This window comes from Pelobates fuscus, chromosome 2, assembly GCF_036172605.1.
Source record: "Pelobates fuscus isolate aPelFus1 chromosome 2, aPelFus1.pri, whole genome shotgun sequence".
Lineage (NCBI taxonomy): Eukaryota > Metazoa > Chordata > Amphibia > Anura > Pelobatidae > Pelobates > Pelobates fuscus.
The window spans coordinates 22,814,181-22,831,571 of NC_086318.1; the positions used below are offsets into that span (position 1 = coordinate 22,814,181).

Here is a 17,391-nt window from a genome sequence, read left to right on the forward strand (position 1 = left end):
GTTCCTGTAACTGAATAAATCTTATATCAAATATTGATGTCTAGTTTAGCATAGTTTAAAGCCCAGAGTGCCTTCAAAATGAAGCTGAAATTAAATTTCTCATTAAAGTTCATAGGAAATCAGCTCAGAACAGCTTAACACGTTCACTATCAGAAAACTGCCCGGAGTATCAGCAAATCTTAAGCCCTGGAACTCTAGGACTAAAAGAAGCCATACAGACAAACGTAGGCCTTAAAAAAATACAAGTTCACTTTATAAATAAAGAACAATTGTGACAGGAATATAAACGGTTACAATATACCCATACATTACTAATGTCAAATCACATCATTCTGGTCATAAACTTCTCAAAAACGCTCTTAACAACATGCTTTGTGTCTGATTCCAAAGAGGAAACTAGAATTCTCTCATTTACTCTTAGGAAAAAAAGAGCGTTAAGCAAAGTAGCTTATAGAAATGAAAGTGAGAGTCCCTGTAAACTCAGCTTGTCTGAATTAAGTACTGCCACTGCATCCGTCTAATCAGCCTTGGACTTGTCTCAGCAGAAAATAGTATGTACCTAGTCAGCCGTGAGTAGCTCTACGTACACAATGTAACATACACAATCAGCTGTGAGTAGCTCTATGTACACAATGTAACATACACAATCAGCTGTGAGTAGCTCTATGTACACAATGTAACATACACAATCAGCCGTGAGTAGCTCTATGTACACAATGTAACATACACAATCAGCTGTGAGTAGCTCTATGTACACAATGTAACATACACAATCAGCTGTGAGTAGCTCTATGTACACAATGTAACATACACAATCAGCCGTGAGTAGCTCTATGTACACAATGTAACATACACAATCAGCTGTGAGTAGCTCTATGTACACAATGTAACATACACAATCAGCCGTGAGTAGCTCTATGTACACAATGTAACATACACAATCAGCCGTGAGTAGCTATATGTACACAATGTAACATACACAATCAGCTGTGAGTAGCTCTATGTACACAATGTAACATACACAATCAGCTGTGAGTAGCTCTATGTACACAATGTAACATACACAATCAGCTGTGAGTAGCTCTATGTACACAATGTAACATACACAATCAGCCGTGAGTAGCTCTATGTACACAATGTAACATACACAATCAGCCGTGAGTAGCTATATGTACACAATGTAACATACACAATCAGCTGTGAGTAGCTCTATGTACACAATGTAACATACACAATCAGCTGTGAGTAGCTCTATGTACACAATGTAACATACACAATCAGCTGTGAGTAGCTCTATGTACACAATGTAACATACACAATCAGCCGTGAGTAGCTCTATGTACACAATGTAACATACACAATCAGCTGTGAGTAGCTCTGTGTACACAATGTAACATACACAATCAGCCGTGAGTAGCTCTATGTACACAATGTAACATACACAATCAGCTGTGAGTAGCTCTATGTACACAATGTAACATACACAATCAGCCGTGAGTAGCTCTATGTACACAATGTAACATACACAATCAGCCGTGAGTAGCTATATGTACACAATGTAACATACACAATCAGCCGTGAGTAGCTATATGTACACAATGTAACATACACAATCAGCCGTGAGTAGCTCTATGTACACAATGTAACATACACAATCAGCCGTGAGTAGCTCTATGTACACAATCAGCCGTGAGTAGCTCTATGTACACAATGTAACATACACAATCAGCTGTGAGTAGCTCTATGTACACAATGTAACATACACAATCAGCTGTGAGTAGCTCTAGGTACACAATGTAACATACACAATCAGCTGTGAGTAGCTCTATGTACACAATCAGCCGTGAGTAGCTCTATGTACACAATGTAACATACACAATCAGCTGTGAGTAGCTCTATGTACACAATGTAACATACACAATCAGCTGTGAGTAGCTCTATGTACACAATGTAACATACACAATCAGCCGTGAGTAGCTCTATGTACACAATCAGCCGTGAGTAGCTCTATGTACACAATCAGCCGTGAGTAGCTCTATGTACACAATCAGCCGTGAGTAGCTCTATGTACACAATCAGCCGTGAGTAGCTCTATGTACACAATCAGCCGTGAGTAGCTCTATGTACACAATCAGCCGTGAGTATCTCTATGTACACAATGTAACATACACAATCAGCTGTGAGTAGCTCTATGTACACAATGTAACATACACAATCAGCTGTGAGTAGCTCTATGTACACAATGTAACATACACAATCAGCTGTGAGTAGCTCTACGTACACAATGTAACATACACAATCAGCTGTGAGTAGCTCTATGTACACAATGTAACATACACAATCAGCCGTGAGTAGCTCTATGTACACAATGTAACATACACAATCAGCCGTGAGTAGCTCTATGTACACAATGTAACATACACAATCAGCCGTGAGTAGCTCTATGTACACAATCAGCCGTGAGTAGCTCTATGTACACAATGTAACATACACAATCAGCTGTGAGTAGCTCTATGTACACAATGTAACATACACAATCAGCTGTGAGTAGCTCTATGTACACAATGTAACATACACAATCAGCTGTGAGTAGCTCTATGTACACAATGTAACATACACAATCAGCTGTGAGTAGCTCTATGTACACAATGTAACATACACAATCAGCTGTGAGTAGCTCTATGTACACAATGTAACATACACAATCAGCCGTGAGTAGCTCTATGTACACAATGTAACATACACAATCAGCCGTGAGTAGCTATATGTACACAATGTAACATACACAATCAGCCGTGAGTAGCTATATGTACACAATGTAACATACACAATCAGCCGTGAGTAGCTCTATGTACACAATGTAACATACACAATCAGCCGTGAGTAGCTCTATGTACACAATCAGCCGTGAGTAGCTCTATGTACACAATGTAACATACACAATCAGCTGTGAGTAGCTCTATGTACACAATGTAACATACACAATCAGCTGTGAGTAGCTCTAGGTACACAATGTAACATACACAATCAGCTGTGAGTAGCTCTATGTACACAATCAGCCGTGAGTAGCTCTATGTACACAATGTAACATACACAATCAGCTGTGAGTAGCTCTATGTACACAATGTAACATACACAATCAGCTGTGAGTAGCTCTATGTACACAATGTAACATACACAATCAGCTGTGAGTAGCTCTATGTACACAATGTAACATACACAATCAGCTGTGAGTAGCTCTAGGTACACAATGTAACATACACAATCAGCTGTGAGTAGCTCTATGTACACAATGTAACACACACAATCAGCCGTGAGTAGCTCTATGTACACAATCAGCCGTGAGTAGCTCTATGTACACAATGTAACATACACAATCAGCCGTGAGTAGCTCTATGTACACAATCAGCCGTGAGTAGCTCTATGTACACAATCAGCCGTGAGTAGCTCTATGTACACAATCAGCCGTGAGTAGCTCTATGTACACAATGTAACATACACAATCAGCTGTGAGTAGCTCTATGTACACAATGTAACATACACAATCAGCTGTGAGTAGCTCTATGCACACAATGTAACATACACAATCAGCTGTGAGTAGCTCTACGTACACAATGTAACATACACAATCAGCTGTGAGTAGCTCTATGTACACAATGTAACATACACAATCAGCCGTGAGTAGCTCTATGTACACAATGTAACATACACAATCAGCCGTGAGTAGCTCTATGTACACAATCAGCCGTGAGTAGCTCTATGTACACAATGTAACATACACAATCAGCTGTGAGTAGCTCTATGTACACAATGTAACATACACAATCAGCTGTGAGTAGCTCTAGGTACACAATGTAACATACACAATCAGCTGTGAGTAGCTCTATGTACACAATCAGCCGTGAGTAGCTCTATGTACACAATGTAACATACACAATCAGCTGTGAGTAGCTCTATGTACACAATGTAACATACACAATCAGCTGTGAGTAGCTCTATGTACACAATGTAACATACACAATCAGCTGTGAGTAGCTCTAGGTACACAATGTAACATACACAATCAGCTGTGAGTAGCTCTATGTACACAATGTAACACACACAATCAGCCGTGAGTAGCTCTATGTACACAATCAGCCGTGAGTAGCTCTATGTACACAATGTAACATACACAATCAGCCGTGAGTAGCTCTATGTACACAATCAGCCGTGAGTAGCTCTATGTACACAATCAGCCGTGAGTAGCTCTATGTACACAATCAGCCGTGAGTAGCTCTATGTACACAATCAGCCGTGAGTATCTCTATGTACACAATGTAACATACACAATCAGCTGTGAGTAGCTCTATGTACACAATGTAACATACACAATCAGCTGTGAGTAGCTCTACGTACACAATGTAACATACACAATCAGCTGTGAGTAGCTCTACGTACACAATGTAACATACACAATCAGTTGTGAGTAGCTCTATGTACACAATGTAACATACACAATCAGCCGTGAGTAGCTCTATGTACACAATGTAACATACACAATCAGCTGTGAGTAGCTCTAGGTACACAATGTAACATACACAATCAGCTGTGAGTAGCTCTATGTACACAATGTAACATACACAATCAGCCGTGAGTAGCTCTATGTACACAATCAGCCGTGAGTAGCTCTATGTACACAATGTAACATACACAATCAGCTGTGAGTAGCTCTATGTACACAATCAGCTGTGAGTAGCTCTATGTACACAATCAGCTGTGAGTAGCTCTATGTACACAATCAGCTGTGAGTAGCTCTATGTACACAATCAGCTGTGAGTAGCTCTATGTACACAATGTAACATACACAATCAGCTGTGAGTAGCTCTATGTACACAATGTAACACACACTCTAAGGCTCAAAGAAATTCCGCAGCAAAATAGCAGATATATACGGAGCTGTGATTAGCTCCGACAATAAAATGCCAAATAGCTGTGAGAGGACAAAAATAATAATATGCAATATATCTGTCTAATCCACCTTGACCAACTCCAAGTATACAATGGCACGTGTCAATTGTGCTCAAAGTATAAATTACTGGGTTCTATTAACCCCTTAAGGACACATGACATGCCTGACATGTCATGATTCCCTTTTATTCCAGAAGTTTGGTCCTTAAGGGGTTAAAGAGGCAAAAAGATACTTTTAAGGTTTAGTATAAATCATCTTTGGGGAAAAATAAATAAAACAAAAAAACACCACCACCATATCAACCTTTAGTCAAAGCCACATTATGGAAACGAGGGAAGGAACACTGGGTGATCGCTGGAGTGCTTTATAGGGGAGGTAAATAACATTTAAAAGGCACTTTTATAATTAAACAATGAGACACTCCCCCTGCCTGTCTATTGGTTTGCGTTCTGCTTTCGTTGGCTCCTCTGAGCTAGTTAAAGTGGCAGGCACACTTAATTTGAGAACACCTGCTTCCCCCGCATTCCTACTCCTCAGATCAGGCCAGATTTCTTTATAAGCAGGCGTGAGTACGCCTACCAAGCACGCCAGAAACACTTTTGCTCCTACTACTTCCACAGGCACCACACATGCACATAAGATACCTAATATATCACATTGTCATAGCAGCCCTTGCTACCATCAGCAGGCGATGGAAACAAACCGCCCCCCACACTCCACCAATGCATAACAGCAATTGAATATACCAAAACATACAAACTCCTGGCGAGAAGAACGCAACGGGGTAGACCCTACTGGGTTGAAGCATGGAATCAAGGGGACATTAACAAACCAAGGCCCGCACCAAACCAGTAAGCCAGCCAAACTGGCACTGCCCGCACATCCCCTCAAAAGTAGGCACCCCATACTGCCATAATAGTATGCTTACACAACGCACTCACGGAGGACCCTCAGGCGCAAATTCGCTGAGATACCCAAGCCTACATGTTCCCCTCGACTCTACCTACCATACATGCCTGATGAAAACAGGCCTACCTTCCGCCTCTCTTCATAGCACCACGCCCACCAACTACTCCACCTGTAGGGGAGCCCCCAACAGCACCTCTCCCAGGGCCCAAGATACCGAGCCCTACCACGATTCTTATACGTTTTTATGTGTCCTCATATGTCTCGAAGTGTACTGTTTCACCTGCCCAGTTAAATGTGTGACATGTTGAATCCCTGAAAACAGAAATTGATGCTTAACGTTGCTTCACATTACCCATCTCATACTGATCTCTGTACCAATCCCTTCCTTTCTGTATCCAATTCCCCACGATTTTGCCTTGTGACAATGTGTAATCCGAGTTATGGTTACCACACGATACGATATGTTATGCACCATGCTATCTGTGAAACCAGGCATATGTTATGCCGACTCCAAGCCAAAGTAATTCATGCACCCCACTGATTACATTACCTTATGCAAATTATTGAACCCCCCCCCCCCTCTTCTCTTCTGTACCACACCCCTGCTTACTCTATACTGTAAAAATAAAAATTGTCAAATTAAAAAAAAAATAAGCAGGCGTGAGCGCACAGAGAGAGCGCTTCAGAGTGTTCTCAGTGAGTCATTTCCCCGTTTACTGACTGAAAGTCTTTCATGGATAAAGCGGAGGGCTTTTGCAAGCTCTTTTGAGATATACCCGTAATGAATGTATGAAAAATGCATGCAAGTATTCACTAGGGATATATCTACTAAACAGTGATTTCTCTCTTGTATTGGCACGGTCGTATATTCCTTTACTAACCACAAACTCATTGATACCACAATCACGGAAACCTGCAAGTCATTCGTCCCCAACAGGTAATATATTCACACAGGAGTCTATTTGTGCAACACTGTGGAAGAATCAAGCATAGAGAAATGACAGACCCACCTGGCGTAGGCGATCCAATGTAAGAATGTTCTCCACGGCTAAGACACTACGCAGATATTTCTCCAGATAAGCCTCAGAGTCGGCAGAGCCAGCATTCTCCACATTCGCTGCCATTCTTGCCAAAGCCTCTCTGTCTTCAGCACCGTGGGATTCCTAGCCGAGGGAAAAAAAAAAAAAAAAGTCTTTAAAATAGATTAAAGGGATACGGTCATATTAAAATATATTATTGTTTAATGCTGATGATAAATTTTCACTTGCCGAAGCTTAGTTAAACTGACCACCCACTGCTACTTGTCTAAATCCTGTGTGGTGTTTGATAAATGGTCAAAATGTTCTGTTGCCAACATTCCATTCTATCCCACAAATGGAACCGCTGGTTCCAATCTAGACTCTAGGAGTCCAGTAAAGTCTTGCAGACGCTGTGCTTGTAGAATGAGTGGAGATCTTTAAAGGGACTACAACGCACTGGGGCTCGAGACTACGAGTCATTCTGCAGCATTAGGAAAGATGTGAGAGTGAAACAGATGTGGGAAAATACGTGTAATTGGCAGAAAAGCTCTAAATGTGTGCTTGTCTTATTGAAATGTATCATCTCTGGTACACCTGGTGCGATAAGTCTAGTTGATCGATTTTTCAATAAACTTGGCTATAAAAAACAGGCTTGGATTGGTTTTCATATTGCTCCACCTTACTACAATTTATTCAGATCGAATTTTCATTTTACAACCCATTTCTAAAGTGAAGCATAGTGGAAACATCGCATTACCCCCAGCAACCTTAGCAAAAGATGCATGATCCTCACTAGTGGTTTCTTATGGTTTATTTATCTTTATACAAATATACCAGAACATTTTTTTTAAAAAGTGGTGTACTAATAAACTTAATAAAAATAGATGTAAGGGTCACTTTAAATGACTATTCTCAGTTGAAGACCCAACCTCTGCAGCAGTAAAAATGTTTCATAAAGCTTAGAACGTATCGACTGAAGCGGATCAATGACAATTTATATTCTGTGCAATAGCAGAAATATGAAACAAGAGGTCTTCACTACTGACAGGATAACCTTTCCAAAATACAGCAGGAGGAAAGGACTGAGAGCCCCAGAGACAGAATTAAGGTCCCCTGAAACATCTTAAAATCACAATTATGGCTATATTATTACACAAGCACGTGGTAATGGTTTAACTTTTTTTCCCCCACACGTAAAAAAAAAAAAAAAAGAAAAAAGTAAAAAAACAAAAAACAAACAAACAACCTATTGTTTCTTAGCTAAACACATTGTTGGGAAATAAAATACCGGTAGATGGAATCTTGTGAATGACGTGTCACCTTGGGCATTATTGCCCCAATATCTTGGTGCTGACATGGGGGACACCATGCAGATGATGAAAGTTTCTAGTTTGAATAAATATATGCGAGGATTCTATTTAATTTCTCAGTTATTTATGAGTCTGATATTTTCACATCACCGCTAAAGACAGTCGCATCTTGTAACCAACTAACCAGTATCTTTGGGTTCTGCCAATTTTTGTTCTTATTCTCAAATGTGTTGTTTATGAAAAAGTAACAAGCGATCCTGGCTACAAATCCAGTGTAAAGAACGGATGTCTGGATAAACACATACAAGGGGTGAATATATATATTTTTGTGTATATCAAGAGCCTTTACAGAACGTTTCAGTGCGACCGATGAATGTAAGAATGTGTTTTAACCCCAATTTATTTGAAAACCTCTCAGATCCTCCCTGACACAAACATTTTCTGTGTTTCAATAAGGATACTCTTGATTAGGCACATTTCTAATTTTTTAACAGGACGACAGTAAAACAATGTTTTTTCTGGAAAGTTTCGCCCACATCATTTGGGCACACAGGTTGACCACAAAGAGGGATAGGTAAAATGTGTGTACACATGTGAGCGTGACTTTGTGCAAAGAACTCACCTCCGGAACATTGGAAACTACTTCGACCGTAACACCACAATTCGTAATATTACTCCGGTGAGACATTCGCCTGAGAAAATTTTGTGCAAAACCCTAACAGAGAGAGAGAGAACATATAGCACTTACACCACGCAGTAATCATTGTACACTGACTTGACCAAGACAAATATATATTGTGGGAATACTTTATATTGCGCTAAATGCAGGTTTCTGAAAGCCGGCAAAGTTATTGCTAAATTAAACGTCTAGATTTTTTATAATCTAAAAACTGCAATGTGCAAAATAAAGCACCTGGGTGCAGTCCCACATGTCAACATGTGCAGGAATTAAAATCCCCAAACTACAAATAAGACTAATATTGACATTATACGCAAACACTTTAACAAAAAAAACAAAAAAATAATAATAAAAAAAAAGCAAAACCCACACAGAAAAGGCAAAAAAACAAACAAACATAATTAAGTATAACAAAGAGAAATAGAATTTGGGGTGGAACAGCGCTACAGTACTGATCACAGAGGTGAAAGGAGCTGCACACCTGAAGGGAAGGGCAACCCTCAAACCCTTCAATAAATCTGGGAGCAGGAAACAACAAAACGCACCCTGTATTTTTGTTGTTTCCTGCTCCCAGATACATAATTAAGTGATGTCAATGAAAGCCTGCTTTCTAAATCACTTGAAAGGCATAATACTAATTAACAGTTGAAATGAATTGTCAGTTTCCCTGTGCATGAAGGATACAAAAACCTCCCTGGCAATAGTTTAAACCTTTCCAAACTTGTCAATGACATACTAAAAGAACAGACAGCAAAGGGGTCAAAAAACATATAGGATGGTGAACGGAAACTTTTCCAAAAAATAAATAAAATTAAAATAAATAAATATATATATATAATGAAAATAAATACATGTTAACCTTTTAGATGCAGGATCATTTGGCCAGGGCCTACTTTACCCATTGTTCCCGTCTGTCAAAGTTTTTTGTCTGGATTGTATGTTTGCCTTCTTTTACCCATTGTACAGCACTTCAGAATATGTCAGTGCTATATATGAATCTAATTGCAGCTACTAAAATCTGGTTAATTTTTGGTTAAAACTAGGGGGAAAAACTCAGTCCAGCTGACGCAAAATGTGGAGGTTATGAAGTAATAGGACAGAGTGGCGATATTTTGACCTTATAAAGGAGGGGTCACTTACCTGTCGGTTGTAGACATTGACACAGATACGCTTGCGAAGAACCAGTTGCATCTCGGCAGGATGGCTGAGCTGCACGGTCACTCTCACGATCAAGAAGACGCGCTCGTCGGCCGAGGAGCCTTTACTGAGCTGAGGGCAGTTATGCACAGTGCAATCCCAGGAGGCTTCAACCTTAACCTGCAAATGGCCGAAGGCACATAATGGGTCTAATGACTATCACTGGTCTGAGTTGTTCATAGGAATGCAATGCTTGCTTTAGTCAAGTGAACAAAAACTGCTCAGATGTAGAAACAGGTGGTGTTACCTAATTAAGTTTTCTGATATATTTTCAGGATAGAAAACTTAAATTCCTTTTACTGTACAATTATCTACTAGTTCTACTGAAAGGTCATTCAATTATCTAATACACTTTCTAGATTGCGGTGAGACTTTACTACTTCCAAAGGAAATCTATTCCAGGTATTCCTTTTTAAAAAAAAAAACAATACTTTCTTAAGATTACTGGCATTTCTTCCACCCTAAAAATCCAAATGATTATTTTCCGTTACAGGTTAATGCATCAAATCAGCTTCAATAAGATGACCATGCTCCCAAGTTAATGACTCCCATCATGGACAGTGTAGTAAGATAGAGAAAGGGCATTTATTCATACAACCTTATTGTGCCAACCTTTAATCTTGAGTTAAGGAGACAAGTATACTCAAGTTTAGAGTACGGACACATTTCTTAATTTTGCAAACACATTGCAATATAATCTTTCTATCACGTCATCTTTCCACATTTCCCCAGTTTGGCATAAATGTTGTCACCGATCCTTGCTCCACCGCATCATTATATGATGCCTCTAAAACATGTGTAAATTCGATATACATTCTCACACAATCTGGAGTTGCAATTATGACGCTCACCAATAGGGCTTTACTAATCTCCATTTATATGCCCTTAGTGGACAGTACCTTGCCCTGGTGTGGTTTCCTTCTAGATTCTGATAGAACATTATATATTACAGTGTTTCTTGATATCCTGGCCCAACTTCCATTGACTATGTGTACCTCTGTTATACCTGACCTTAGCTGGTTTATAGATTTGTGTACCTCTTGTTTTCCTGACCTCTGGCTTGTCTCTTGAAGTGTGCGCTCATGTGTTCAGCCTGGCCAACTGTATCTGCCGGTAACATGCTCTCTAAGTCCCTTTCCTCTGCCTTTCTAGTTATAGTTTGGTCTATCTGGACAGACTAGATGGGCCGAATGGTTCTTATCTGCCGTCACATTCTATGTTTCTGATAGACAAAGATTTAGAGATCTGTTCTTTGTGGTGGCCATCCAATAGAGCTTTGAGCACCCTACATATACAAACCTCACTATCGTGGTGCTTCACGATCTGAAGGTCAAAGAATTCATCTTCATCTTCTCCTGTGAGTGTAGCATCCCATCCGGCAGGCTCGGGTTCATCAAGGTTATCTTGGGAACTGTAGTCATCCACTAAAATTAAAAACAACAATGGATCTAACAGAGGAACCCAGGGAAACATAATAAAATAGGCATACAGCTATATTATCAAATAGTGAGGAAAGGGAAGTGAAAACATATCTGCAGTATTTAAAAAAAATATATATATATTCCAGAAGGTTTTATGTAGATTTTTAAAACTTTAATACATTTTATCTGCCATCCAGGGCCAGAACAGTACAGAGCTATGTATTCATACATTTAAATAAAGCAAGGCCCAAACGCTGAACCTCCATACCAAATGTCTAGCTGGACTCAATTGAGTATTCTATACACCAATAGACTAAAGATATGCAGAACATAAAGTAACACCAACCATTGAGATCAAGGAATATGACGGGTATGTGAGTCTCCATTCCAGTCGCGGGAGTCCTAAAACAGAAAATACAAAGCAAAGAACATGAAATAATACACAAATATCTCGTTCAATCCTGGTGGAAAATAAATGATAATAAAATAAGTGTCTTCCGGTAACAGTGCTGAAGAAAAAATTCTCTCTCACACCCCTCACTCACAGACTATTCCCACACCAGGGTTCTAAGAAGGGAAGAGACTCAATTCTACACTCTGGACCAAAATGACTGTTCTGAAAGTTGAATAACTTTAAAATGTGCATGCTTATTACAAACACAAACTGTAAGATCGTATCTCTACCCAGGCTGTCATATATGAATAGGTTTGGTGAGACTATGATCTAATCAGGCAAGTGCTGTCAAAAAGGTTTCAGTAATGTAGTATTTGCTTATATTTTCACTTACATCAGAACCATTGGAAATAGACGACTACAAGAACTAGCTCTGCTGGCTACAAAAAGGTGCCTCCCTCCACTCTTCGGAACTTAGTACCACATGGGTGGTTAGGCCGTCTGTCAGATTGAGTCTGTGGCAGTAAGGGACCCTCTGATGTGTTTTGCCTCAGTTCATGAAATTCAATTTAATTTTTTTTAGTGTTTCCTAAAACCAGAGATTTGTTTTTCCCTTCTTTTGGGTGCCAGTACACCTAATAAAACCTAAATTACATCCCCATAAAAGGAGTTGAAAAAATAAATCCCATAGATAATATTCTTGAAATGATAAATATGTGTACATTCATAAAAGCAATCCTCTCACATGTGTCCATTACATGACCTCAGGTATTCACACATTGTAAAGCAGGTAAGATGATAGAGTTCCTGAATGGGTTAATATTTTTTTTTCTGCATAACAAGCATTGGACATTTTACTAGGAAAATATAGCTAAAAATCACATTATTGGACAAGTTAATGTTTCGAAAATAGTGTGTCCCTACCAGCACTATCTTCTTAAGAAAGCAGCTACGAGGGGATTGGTTTTTAAATACTTCCCCCCCCCCTGTCTAATTATGATATCCTGCTAATTGATTCAGGATACCAGCAACAGACCGCTTTATTACCACTAAGTTGTCTAACATTACATATCTCTTCGCTGCTTTCATATGCAATTAATGCAAAGGTTTCGGTTTTAATTTGTTTTTTTAATTAAACCCTGAAAATACTGCTGAAAGGCTCTTGCTGACTAAAGGGATTGGAATCCATGATCTAAAATGGCAGGACCGGGAGTACCTTTTAAGCGAATGAGTTGCATAATTAACGGAAAAGGCTTGTATAATCTTCTGGTGTCTAAAGAGCAGAGACACTTAAAATCGATTGCTGTCGGACACAAGGTCAAAACTCCAAGACCAAAATAATTTAGGATCAAAGACTCTTCAACCTGGCAAAATCCCCAGCATAACCTTAACTACTAAAGGAAAATGCCGATGGCTGTATATGTTGCCCCGTAAGGCACAGTACAGGAAGTCTGCAAAGAGTTTTGGATGAATATTAATGTTGACCCTTATGGAGGATCTAGTTAATCAAAGACACTAATGTGTGAATTGGCACAATTCAAATGAAATTCAATGAGGATTTCACAAAATAGCCACACAGTCAGCTATGTTTTAAAATTTTCTGTCTCATTAGAGATTTTATCTTTCAGCTGAAGACAGCAGGGTGAATTGTAGGTGTAGAACTCACCCAAGGTTTTGACTTGACGTGGAAGCTAAGCTTACACTTGAATGGCCTTTGGGGTGATAGAAAAAATCTCCAGTTATTTAATTTGGGTCCGTGCGCAAGTAACTCTTTTCTTTGGCTTTCATTGTATGTATTGGGGCTGATGTGTACTATAGCCGCCCAGGATCTATGGGAGCTTAAGGACAGCGCTTCATTTTGTATATGTTTTACAGCTTGGGTAATTGGCCTAATTCCACTCTGAATTAAAAACAATTGACAAGTTGATGAATAATCCTGACATTCTCACATCAGTGTTTACAGGTCAGTCTTGTGCCTCTTTCAATGCCTTTCTACCTACTCAACCCATTTGTTATTAAAGATTTTTTTTTTTACACTAGAATTCGGTATTGATAAACATCTGAAAGGTCATTTCGTATTTCTGGCCCAGTGAACAGCTCATCTATACTGATAATCAGCAAAAACTCCTGGAGGAAGTCCTAGACTGCATCCATAACACCACAACCCCCTGCGTTAGCTCTAGCCTGCATCTATACCACCATAATCTATTGGAGGTAATCCTAGCCTGCAACCATACCACCCATGATCTCCTGGAGGTCGCTCTAGCCTGCATCCATAACACCATAATCTCCTGGAGGTAGTCCTAGCCTGCATCCATACCACCATGATTTCCTGGAGCTAGCTCTAGGCTGCATCCATGGCGCCATGATCTCCTGTAGCTAGCTCTAGCCTGCATCCATACCACCATGATCTCCTGGAGGTAGCTCTAGCCTGCATCCATACCACCATGATCTCCTGGAGCTAGCTCTAGCCTGCATCCATACCACCATGATCTCCTGGAGCTAGCTCTAGCCTGCATCCATACCACCATGATCTCCTGGAGGTAGCTCTAGCCTGCATCCATACCACCATGATCTCCTGGAGCTAGCTCTAGCCTGCATCCATACCACCATGATCTCCTGGAGCTAGCTCTAGCCTGCATCCATACCACCATGATCTCCTGGAGCTAGCTCTAGCCTGCATCCATACCACCATGATCTCCTGGAGGTAGCTCTAGCCTGCATCCATACCACCATAAACCCCTGGAGGTAGTTCCATAATCGCCATAATAAAAACAAGACATACCAGTTTGCAGGAGAACCCGGTATGCCGCTCCCTGCAGAGGGCACCATGACAGCATTTCTCTCCTCTGTCAGAGTGAGTCTCATTTCCAGTAACTGAGCCTCGCGGTCCGCATCATCTTCACTTTTATCTGTGAAGCAAAGAGGATATTGAATTCAATTCCTGCTGCCCCTCAGTCAGGCAGACACTATTCCTGTTAGATTCTCCCCCAGAGACCAGAGCCAGCCCCAAAAAAAACCAAAAAACAAACAAACATATAAATATGTGTCATCAATAGAATACATTGCAAAGGTAAAAATCTGTGGGGCCGGACCACATGCCTTCCTACCCGGCTTGCTGACTAGTTTTTGTAACTGTTGATCTAAATATTCCTGGCGTTTGGTTAAAGCGTTCAGCCATTTCCTCCTCAATCTCTCCAAATCTCTGTCCTGGTGAAAAAAACAAAAAAGCAAAGCAAATGTAACAGTACAACCAGATACACAATTACAATACAGTATATCCAGTAATTCAGATTAATGAAGGATGGGATTTTGTATGAACACAGATAAATAAAACATTTCCATTATGTACAACTAAAAAATATATTTTTCTTCTTTTACCACTGGACATTGCGTCTAGTGTGGTCACATATTGCTCTCTACATTCCATTTCAAGTTACACTTACACTTTTTTTTCCCTATAAATAAAAATAAAATAAAATCGCTACATAGGGTTCGAGTGTCCGATGATGCATCTGTGGTCTTCCGTCTGAGTTTTACCCTTGGTGATGCCATATTGGTATAACAGACAAGTATTTGTCATCAAAAGTCATTCACAGAAAGGGGTATTTTTGTTCAAAGTTTGTTGTGACAGCAAAAAATTATCTATTTGACCAGAATCGAGATCATGCACGACTTCCTTTCTAAATCTCGCATGACCACGGCTAGGAGGACGAGGATTACTGATGCAGAACAAATCATTCCTCTTCCCAAGTAGTATGTCGAATGGCTTTGTGTTTTATTGTCACACTATCTGCTGTAAATCAGCACAAATGAGAGGCGACTCATGTAAAAACTGTGTGTGTGCCTTGATATCGCAAGGTTCCTATAGGAAGGATGCTGTCAGGGAGAAATAGATCGAGTAGGGGAGAGTTAAATAAATCCCGGGGCCCGGCTGACAGGGCAGATAAAACGCTCAGACACATTAAAGTTACGTAATGTGCCAGGCCTTGAAGACTGCTCTCACACACACAGGAGAATGTGGAGACCAGGCCAAATGAGATGTGCCGATTGCAAGACATAAAATACTCTGGATTATAGCTGCTCTAAAACATACATATAAAGAGACCACAATAAAAAGAGGCAGAGGTTCCTCGTGGCACCAGACCAGAACCTGGAAAGGTTTCTACAAGGTCATTAACATTCCAGCGAATGCTATGGGCTGCTAGGATGAGATTATTATTATTATAACTACTTATAAATTGCAAAAATAATCCACTGTGCTGAACAGTAGTTGGACTAACAAATAAGTAGCTGCCACAAAGCAAATATACGTAGCATATGGTGGTGAAGAGATTTATTTTTTTTTTCCTTTTCTTGAGATTCTAATGGAGCAGGAAAAGGAGTTCCATGGGAACAGTGCAGCCTCACAGAGGTCTTGAAGGTGAGGCTCAGAGGGGCAAGTTCAAACAGAGAATAGATGCAGGTAGGGGTCAGGATGGGACATACCTGTGCATTAGGGAGTCTAGGTGTTATGTAGAGATTTATAAGCAAAGGTCAGAATTTTAAACGTAGAAACATAGAATGTGACGGCAGATAAGAACCATTCGGCCCATCTAGTCTGCCCAAACTGAATTCTAAATCTTACAGGAATAACAGAGGTGGTTGCAAGGGGCTTGGAAGATGTGCCTTGCACTGCTGTATTCAGTACAGACTGTAACAGGGCAAGCTGGGAAGTTGTAATACCCAGGAGAATCAGACAGACAGAGACAGGAGAGGATTGTGGAAAAGATGAGTTTTATGCTGGGTCAGATGTGAGCTATAATGTTGAGATGAAAGCCATCTTCAGTGATAAAACATTTTTTTTTTAATTTTAAGTTGGACCTGACAATGTTTCAGCCTTTCATTGAGTACAAACTGATCAGGCCAAAGTAGCCAAACTGAAAGCATTGCGGACAGATTTAAGCCAGTTTGGTCATTTTATCCTTAAACTTGATCATCACTTTGAATTCACATTGCAATCTCAATTAGTGAATAACCCTGTAGGACAGCTCTGCACCAAATAACACTGAGCCACTCAGACAAATTCAGACACACACAGTTCACCATATTCTTGTCGCACTCCTTAAACCAACACAATCACACATCCCACATAGGTGTATTGCTTGGGGGAAGGGGGGAGACAAGGGGGCCCTTCTTTTACTCTTGCACTGGGGAGCAGCAATTTCTAGTTAAACACTTGACAATCCCCTTAGATTTAATTTGGTGAAGTGCTGTTCTAGCCATTGAAACCTACTTTCTTGGTGCAATGGAGTTGACATTTTGAACTTAATCAGATGTTCAATAACAAACTTATCAGCATTATTTACTTTCCTGCGTCACGTTCCTGTGATGTCCACTGTGATAATGTCACATAATACACCGATACATTAAATCTTGCTACAAAAATAAGTAATTTTAAGATTTAAAAAAAAAAAAACTAAACAAAGTTACCTGATAGCTGTCAACGTCATTCACTTCATCCTGTAACACAAA

At 40.0% G+C, this 17,391-nt stretch overlaps 1 protein-coding gene across 1 annotated transcript in view; it reads right to left on the reverse strand.

Annotated features, from left to right (window-relative positions):
- The window catches only part of KIF13B (kinesin family member 13B), a 143,790-nt gene that overhangs the window by 33,585 nt on the left and 92,814 nt on the right, over positions 1–17,391 (reverse strand). Inside the window, exons 26-33 of the mRNA XM_063442009.1 lie at positions 17,350–17,379; positions 14,988–15,087; positions 14,663–14,789; positions 11,830–11,885; positions 11,362–11,486; positions 10,006–10,182; positions 8,809–8,901; positions 6,868–7,020 (exon numbers count right to left, since the gene is read on the reverse strand). Of these exons, the coding sequence (XP_063298079.1) occupies positions 6,868–7,020; positions 8,809–8,901; positions 10,006–10,182; positions 11,362–11,486; positions 11,830–11,885; positions 14,663–14,789; positions 14,988–15,087; positions 17,350–17,379 (861 nt within the window). The remainder of the gene's footprint in view (positions 1–6,867; positions 7,021–8,808; positions 8,902–10,005; positions 10,183–11,361; positions 11,487–11,829; positions 11,886–14,662; positions 14,790–14,987; positions 15,088–17,349; positions 17,380–17,391) is intronic.